This window comes from Acomys russatus, chromosome 1 (genome assembly GCF_903995435.1).
Source record: "Acomys russatus chromosome 1, mAcoRus1.1, whole genome shotgun sequence".
Lineage (NCBI taxonomy): Eukaryota > Metazoa > Chordata > Mammalia > Rodentia > Muridae > Acomys > Acomys russatus.
In genome coordinates this window covers 23,906,887-23,915,695 of record NC_067137.1, presented here as the reverse complement: position 1 = coordinate 23,915,695, position 8,809 = coordinate 23,906,887, and the positions used below count along the sequence as shown (strand labels likewise).

General features: G+C 51.6%; 1 protein-coding gene across 1 annotated transcript; it reads right to left on the bottom strand.

Annotated features, from left to right (window-relative positions):
• Positions 1-2,292: 2,292 nt before the first annotated feature.
• Positions 2,293-6,869, bottom strand: Tcf23 (transcription factor 23). The gene is made up of 3 exons (XM_051153363.1): positions 6,514-6,869; positions 5,130-5,372; positions 2,293-2,677 (listed from the first exon to the last, which is right to left on the bottom strand). The coding sequence occupies exons 1-3, from the start codon at positions 6,730-6,732 to the stop codon at positions 2,501-2,503; spliced, it is 639 nt and encodes a 212-aa protein (XP_051009320.1). The 5' UTR covers positions 6,733-6,869; the 3' UTR covers positions 2,293-2,500.
• Positions 6,870-8,809: the final 1,940 nt, after the last annotated feature.

Genomic DNA, 8,809 nt, shown 5'->3' with positions numbered 1-8,809 from the left:
TAGCTATTGTTGGAGACAGACTTCAGCTCCGTCTACTGCCTCCAACTGCTCTTAGCCACTATGTCCCCAGCACAGGTGAGCATAGGTCTCTCGGTCAGTAGGAGTTTTTCTTCCTCTTCTGTGGTTCTGCTTGGCTTATAGACCTGGGCCCTCCACATGATATTCCTTGAGGGCAGCATTGTGCTGGTTGGGGAAGGTGAGGCCTAGTCATGCCCTGGGTCTTTATTTGGCTCCCCTCCCCACTGCCAGCACCTCTGGCTCCCAGGGGTAACCATGCCAGGTGATTTCCTGATCACTAGAAAAAAGCAGATTTCCCCAGAAACAGCCTTACAAAAGTGTCCTAGTTGGGCAGAGTGGTCCAGGCCTGTGAGCCCATAACAATCCCTGCTGAGACAGAAATATTTCAAATTCAAGGACAGCCTGCACCACACAGTGAATCATGTCAAACGAAACAAACAAACAAACAAAACCTCCTGAGAGGACTTGTTCTTCCTTAGCAAATCGTCTACCAGCTCCATCCTCCTTTCCTTCCCTGGCTTCTCCACAAGGGTGGAATTATGTGGTCAGCCCTGAAGGGTTTGTCAAAACAAGGCAAAAGCTTGAGTCTGCACAGGGTGGGCACTTCAAGCTCCAGATCAGACTCAACTCAATTACTAAAAGATGCTCTAGTCTATGAAGGGGCCTCCCAGCGTGGACCCAAAGCCAATCCCCTGCCTGCCCTGGGATGGATTGGATCGCATGCCACTGACTGGGAGGAAATCGTGCACACTTCTTTCTTCACCACCCTCCAACTCAACCAGGGAGGTGATGCTATTGGTTTTAAAAATAGAACACCCAGGCTGGACTTTTATGGTCTTGTGAAGAGTACTGCTGCTCCTGGCCTCCCACACCTGGTCTCTGCCCCTGCCTGCCCCGTCCAGCTGCCCGGATCGGCTCTGTACAAGTTCTCAGGGTCCCTTAGCAGAAATGTGGGACCAGGCAGATTTATGAGTTTGGCCTTGGCTGAGGCCTTCTGCCATGGCTCCTAGCCACAGCCCAGCTGCTCTCTCACAGCCCATGCGGCTCAGACTGGGACGTTCTGTGTCTTCTATCTCCACCCCAGCTTGCTGAGTCACCCCCCTCAACCCCCTTTTCCTGGATGCTCTAGAGCGTCAGCCCTATGGAGGAGCAGACTAGTCTCTCCTAGCCTGACCAAGCCTCCGCTCGACTCATGATCACCCTGCTGGGACTCCACCCAGCCTCAGTTGCTGAAACATGACAGGAAGGTGGTTCCTTCCATGCTTATACCTCAGGGGCCAATCTAAAGCTCTCCCTGACTTGGAAAGACCATCTCATTGCATGCTCAGGGCCAAGAACAAGCACCGCAAAGGCTCTAGAAAAAATAGTTGGCACCTTGTACCAGGACTTGAGGTACAAGCCTAGGATGTCATTGCCTATGGGGAGAAGTTGGCTTTGGGAGCTGATTTTTAGAAATGTACAGATTATACCAAAACCAATAATATCCCCATCACTGATGGCACAGGAAACACCCTGAAGGCCACCTTGTCTAATATTTCCTTGACGTGAGGTTTCTAACATAACAGAAAGAAAATACCAGTCACCACCCCATGAAAGGGACACATAAGCCTTGCTTTAGGCCCTTCAAGGCAATACTGCTGAGTGCATCAATGTCCTTTGTAGGCAGGACTGTGAGTGGCTGCCTGGATGAGTGAAGGGAGAGCTGCCTTTGGGATAAGATGATCTGGCCCCTAGCCAGCTGGGACTAAGTTTCCCTGGATTGTAAGCCATTAGGTCTGGAGGCTTCACCTGCTGAGAAGGTGTGAAAGGGTGCAGGGCCCTGGCGCAGGAATGTGGTGATGAAGGGCCCACTGGTAAGACCATAGTCCAGGGCGAAGGACCCTAAGCTCTTCTCTGCGTCTTTGCTGTTGGATAAGCATCTTGTAGGGCAGTTAAAAAAAAAAAAATCACACTCCATTCTTCAGTTTCCTCTCTGGCTCTATGCGCTGATCCCAGATGTGTTCACACCTACTGCTACCCAAAGCCCTTCAGGACCCCTGGTACACCCATGAGGACCCCTGGTGTGCCTATGAGAACTTGCGGCTATGGCTGTCCTAAGCCCCGCTTGGTACTAGCAGAGCAATTTCTGTCTTCTTACTATGTGAAGAGCCTTAGGGGAGAAAAGTGAGGGGTGATCCCATAAGCTGACTTTGAGCCATGTCGAACACTTTTCCTCTTTCACTCCTGTCACTGCCATAGGTGAAGAGCCAAAGGAGAAAGGTCTCCATCCTGGCTTCCCTCGGAACTCTATACCAATGATGTCATCACTGTCACTTCTGCCTGCTGGAGGCTGACGTCATCGCTGCTGCTTCTGCCTGCTGGGGGCTTGAAAGTTGAGCTTGAGTCAAATCCAAAGAATCAGGGGGAAGACAGGTAGAAGGGGTAGAAAATCCTGGTCCTTGAATGAGAGTCACAGTCGAAGAGAATAGGATGAGTGTGTTGGTCATTTGTTACCAAGAGCTGGAGAGGCTGGGCCGGCGAGGAGCATATCTGCTGCCACAGAGACCTGGGACCCCACCTCTGCATCCCAGGTTCTTTGGCCAGTAGCGATGGCTGTGGTGGAATCGAGGCCAGAGCATCCCAAGCCTCCTGCGTAAAGACGAGATCGCATGGGCCACTTCTGAAAAGACATAAGATGGGAAATGACTAACACAGCTACAGGGGGCCTACATAGCGCAGAACCTTCTCTAGCATTCCCTGCTTGACATGTCCCCCAAAGATCACAGCCTTAAACTATCTCCCAACTGTCTGGCAGAGGCACAGGGGGAGCCCACGGGGGGCAGCAGGGCTTTAAGAGGAGCTGGAGAGATTGGGGGAGAGAGAGGAGGTGCACTGGCCCGAGCACTGTGAGAGGGAGAAGAGGTTGAGGATGGGGGGGGGGGTGTCTTCAGCTCACACCCTGCAAGGATGTCAAGGCCTCTGCAACAGGAGCAAGGGTGGTTTTTTTAAAAATGCCATGCTAGCTGCGGGGTAGGGGTGTCACACACCTTTAATCCCAACACTTGGGAGGCAGAGAGGCAGGTGGATCTCTCTGAGCCCAGCCTGGTCAATAGAGCAAGTTCCAGGACAGCCAGGGCTACAGACAGAGAAATCAGGTCTCAAAAAACAAACACAAACACAAACAAATGGATGGATGAAAAAAATGCAAGGATTACTCTGCTCAGAGTTCCTCCTCCTCTCTGTCATCCCCCACTTGGGGGCTCAATGCCTCTCTCCACTACCTGTCAGAGTTCTAGACCTCTCCTCTCTCCCCTCTCTTTTCCTCTCCTCCCTTCCCCTCCCCTCTCCTCCCCTTTCCTTCCCTCCCTCCTTACTTTCCCTTTCTTCTCCTCCTTTCTCCTTCCTTCTTGTCCCCTCTCCTTCCTTTTCCTCCCCCTCCCCTCCCCCCTCCCCCTCCCCCTCCCCTCCCTCCCCTCCCCTCCCCCTCCCTCCCCCTCCCCTCCCCCTCCCATTCTCCCCTCCCTCCTGACTCTTCTCCTCCCCTCCCCTCCCCCCTCCCCTCCCCCCCCCCTCCCTCTTCTCCCCTCCCCTCCCAACTCTTCTCCTCTGTTCTTTAACCAGCATAGTTATTGTTCACCTACAACTCACAAGGGCTTTGTTTTACATTGATCACCGTTTTACAGACAAGGACCACACTATCTTACCCTGTGTCCCTGTGCCCAGTGCTACCTATAGCATTTTAGACCTACCCCATTTAGTCTCAGAAGTTTGTATTCCAGCTCTATTCTCAAGGGAAATAAAAGTTAAATTTCAAGATATTTCAGAAGAACAATATGTAGGAGAAAGAGTGATTTAAAAAAAAAAAAAAAAAAACGTATCCATCATAAGGTCAGCATGGTCTACAAAGTGAGTCCAGGACAGCCATTACACAGAGAAACCCTATCTTAAAAAAGAAAGAAAGAAAGAAAGAAAGAAAGAAAGAAAGAAAGAAAGAAAGAAAACAATGACAACAACAACAAAAACCCACAAAACAAAACAAACAAACAAAAACAAGAAAAAACAGCCAAATAAAAAGTATCCATCATAAAAATAAAGTTGAGGGCTAGCGATGTGGCTGATTGGTGAAGTGCTTGACCAGGATGTGTGAGGCCCTGGGTTCAATCCCCAGCATAGTGTAAACCAAGTGTGGTGGGCAGACTTGAATTCCAAGCACTCAGGGCGGTGGAGGTGGGAGACATGAAGTTCAAGGTTACATCCATAATACTGGCTACATATTGAGTTTGAGGCCAGCTTGGAATATATGACATACTGTCTTTAAAAAAAAAGAAAGGAAGAAAAAAAGAAAAGTGATTCTTTTAGAAGGCAAAGGTCACTCTTCTTTTATAACACAGCAGGATTTTTTTTTTTTGTTTGCTTGCTTTGTTTGTGTTGCAGTTTTGGAGACAGGATTTCTCTGTGTAGCCTTGGCTGTCCTGGACTCACTTTGTAGACCAGCATGGCCTCTAACTCATTACAGAGATCCGCCTGCCGCTGCCTTCCCAGTGCTGAGATCACAGGGGTGTGCCACAGGGCCCAACTGCCTCTAGCTTTCTTTAGCATTCAACCGTAGTGGCCGCCTCTGCTGTATGGTTACTGCTCCTTATCCCTTTCACTCAATATGTACTCCAAAAGAGAAGGCCGGCTCCTGCCTTGTTTCCATCTTGCCCACCCTCCAGCTGAGGTTCAGGAAAACTAGGTAACCGTTTGGCATAGTGCAAGCTGGAGGCCTTCCAACCCGTATCGCTAGCCTTCCAATCCGGTTGCTTCTGCACTGTGGGTTTAGGCTGTTGTCCTCCGAGAGAGCAGATGTCTGCAGCAACAGTAGTCCAGAGAGAAATAAGACAGGTGCTACGGGAGAAGCTGCTTGGAGATGCATGGCTCTCCTGGGTTCTGGGCCTCAGACCAGGAACCTGCTCCTCTCTTCTCCCTGACACTAAGAATCTGTGTTTCCCTCCTCCCGGAGCAAGCACGTTCCCACGCAAACACACCCAGTCACCACCCCACCCCCAAGAGCCAGCCTCCATCCTCCTCCTGAGGGAACAGGAAGAAAAAGATCCCAATTCCCATCTCCCTCCCCAACATTCTCGACCTACCTTGAGAGGGTGCAAGTAGCAGAGTCCACGCAGAAAGGGCGGCCAGGCAGGGCCAGGCAGCTCTTGGCCGAGTGTTCGGGTGAGGTGGGCTATGTAGCTTGTGGCCAGCACCAGCACATCCAACTTGGAAAGCTTGGTGTCCGGTGGTACTGCAGGCAGAGCAGCCTGCAGGGCCAGAAAGGCCTGGCGTAGAGTCTTCACCCGGGTCCGCTCCCGTGCTGCGTTCTCAGGGCTGGCCTCGCTCTGCAGAAAGGGCCCGGGAGTGCATCTGACCCAGCTTCCCATCCACCCCTGGCTTCCTGTTGGTGCTGCTGGTGCTGGGACAGAGTTTCGCGTCAGGTGGCACTGCAGCCAACGCTGGACTTGAACTCTCTGTGTAGGCTAGGATGACCTTGAACTTGGGATCCGCCTGCTTCCACCTCCCAAGCCAACAACACTGAGTGAGGCCGGGGTTCCAGGGACATACTGCCAGCCTGGTTGACCTTGACTTCTAAGGGCCCATTAGTGTCTTCCGCTGGAGTTAATGGGCCTCGCTGGTTTTAAGCCATCCTCATAATACAAACGAAGGACTGCCTGGGCTGGGGTCAGAGGACCAGAAGGTAGCAACTCTTGGCTCAGAACCCCAAGAGTCTCATTTTCCACTAACTTCTGTTCTACTCCCAAGTCTTGTGGCTGCTTATCAGAGTACCCTGGAGGCCACAAGAAGCATAGAGCCATACCCCTGCTCAGCAGGGCTGACCCTTGAACCCAACTAGGTCCTGAGGTGAAGAGGTTGCTATGGTAAAGAGGGAAGGACGCTGCACCAAGGATCAAAACCCACAGTCCTGGGCTGAGGATGTAGCTCAGTCGGTAGAACGTTTGTCTACCATGTGTGAGGCTCAGGGTTCAATCTCCAATTGCTCCATAAACCAGGTGTGGTAGCACAGACTCCTAGCTCTTGGAATGTGGAGGCAGAAGGGCCAGAGGTCCAAGTTCTAGATTACAGAGGAAATTTGAGACCAGCCTGGGATACATGAGACTCTGACTCAAAAACAGGTGGGTTGGTAGTAGATAGATAGATAGATAGATAGATAGATAGATAGATAGATCGCAGTCTAGGTCACCTGCCATTGGCTGCTGTTGCTCAGGGACATTAGGCAAGTCACATCTCTCCTCTGGGCCTGTTTCCTCAGCAGAAATAAGTCATGTCAACTCTCTGAGCTGTGCTCGAGGCTCTGACTTGTCCTGCCCACCCCTAGCATGGTACCACGGACCTAAGGAGCCAGCATCCTGCTCTTGGCGGAGCCATCAACACTGAGCAAGGCTCTGCCTTCAGAGGTGGCATCTCACTGTCCTCCAAACCCTCCTTTCCCCAGCTCCCTCCTGTGGTCCAGAGTGTCCTTACCCTGCCATGAGCTGTTCCCCTAGCTCTGGTCCCTCGAGAGGCAGAGGTGGCTCTGTTCAACCTGTGATTGCTCCAGCTGGTGTCTTCCCATAGGTCCTGCCGCGTCCTGTTGAGGCGGCTCTTCTTCTTGTCAGTGCCCAGAAGTAACCGCGCCTTGCCCTTAGTCTGGCCATGCCCTGCTCCTGGCATTTCCGGTGTGTCTGTGGCCTCCTGTGACATGTCGCTGTCTTGGAGTATGGGGCTTGTAGGCCCTAGAGCAGGAACACAGTACCCGAAGGAGCCCTGGGCTCAAGCTAGCCCGGACGGGCTGACCATCCAGCCAGCAAAGCCTGTATCTGAACAAGCTGGCGCCAACTCAATCCTGCTTCACTCCTTGCTCTGGGAAAACTGCCCACCCGGCACAGCCCCCGCAAAAAGCCTCCGCCTGCCTCCCATCCTGGCTGAGGGGTGGGGGCTGCTGCATGCTGGGAGTGGCCAAGTCCTAGGACAAGGCCCCGTGCTAAGAAGACAGGAGGATGGGCAGGAAGAGCGTGCCCTATCACACCATGACTGACCCTAACAGAATGATTCTCTGATGGAGCTACGACTTCAGGTTTGGGGCCCAAGTCCGTAGTCCGGGGCTGTGGATCTCCACCCATGTGCCAGAGGCTGCCAGCACAATGGCCTTTCTTCTTCCCATCAAAGAACATGCGCCGAGGAGCTACTTCCAACTCCTCAAACATGCCTCCCAATTCTAACTTCTGCCTTTCCATGCCCGGTGCCTTCCTCCCATGCTTCCAAAGGAATGGTGCCACCTTTAGGGTTCTGCCCTTCTCTTATATGGACTTTAACCCCACCCTGCCACCAGCCTATATCCCTGTTTGATTGGCAGGACCTCAGCCTGGCTAGTATCCTAATAACACGCAGATGTTTCACTCTATATGCCCTGTGCTGTGCTCTGCACTTGATACAAGCATCTTATTTGTTCTCTAGAGCAACCACAAAGAAAAGAAATCACGTGTGTGTGTTCATGTATGTGTTTGGGTGTGGGTGTACTTGTGTGCACATGTGTGTGGAGGTAAAGAGGTCACCCTCAAGTATCTTTCCTCGGGTGCTGTCCACCCCATTTTTTAAAATTTTAATTAAAATATAATTATATCACATCCCCCACATGCTGTTTTAGACAGACTCTGTCTCTGGGACCTGGGCTTGCAGATTAGGATAGGCCGGTTGGCCAGTGAAGCTGCAGGAAACCTTGTGTAAAAACAAAACAAACAAACAAGCAAACATATCCCACTTGTTTCGGATGTAGGAAATTGCAGTGTGAGGAGATGAAATAACTTGGCCATTGTGTTTTGGTTTGGTTTTTGTTTGTGATGACACTATGCTGTATAATCTTGGATGGCCAGAGACTTGTTGCATGGCCCAGGCTGGCCTTGATACATAGCAGCCCTCCAGCCTTAGCTCTCCCAAGTGCTGGCATTACAGTACAAGGTCAAATACAGGGAATAGTGAGGCTAGAGATGCCTACGGGATGAGGGGCAAGTTCTCTCAGCTTTCAGAGCAATGTTCTCAGAAAGGCCTTCTTCCAGAAGCATTGCCCAGAGCCCTTTAGAAGCTGGATCTGGCCAGTGCTGAGGCTACATTGACAGGGATGCTGGGAAAGCCCTCAGCACACAGAAACTGGTCCTTTCTCTCTTGCCATCAGCGAGGGAGAAAGGTCTGGTAGGATCCTCTAACTTTAAGGGCACAGTGCAGGGAGGAAGAAGGCATTAAAGCCGCTGCATGGAAGGAGATTCTGTGCCTAAGTCTGTTCTCAGAGCCAGGTGGCCTGAACACTTCCAAGAGGCTCCTCTACTGTTGAGTGCTCAGTCCTTGGGAGGCCTGCAAAGTCATAGTCATGTGAAGCTGCAGCCTCTCAGAGACACGTCCTCAGTGTAGGTACCACCCACCCAGTGAAAAGCGGGGTCACAGGCTGAGGGGGATGGTGCAATGTGACAGTGTCTGCTTAGAGTGGGTGAGGCTGTGAGTGTGATTCCCAGCATAGAGAGAGAGAGAGAGAGAGAGAGAGAGAGAGAGAGAGAGAGAGGGAGATATGTGGGAGGCTAAGTAAGACAGGGTCACCTCAAATTCGTGGCCAGGCTGGGCTACAGAGTGAGGCTCTGTTTAAAGAAGGAAGGAAGGAAGGAAAGATGAACAAGCAGAGTATCACCTCAATTTTGAGGCCAGCCTGGGCTACATAGTCTCAGGACAGCCTAGGAGTCTCTTCCCACAGAAAGAAGAAACAACAAAGAGCAAGAAAGGGAATACAGACAAA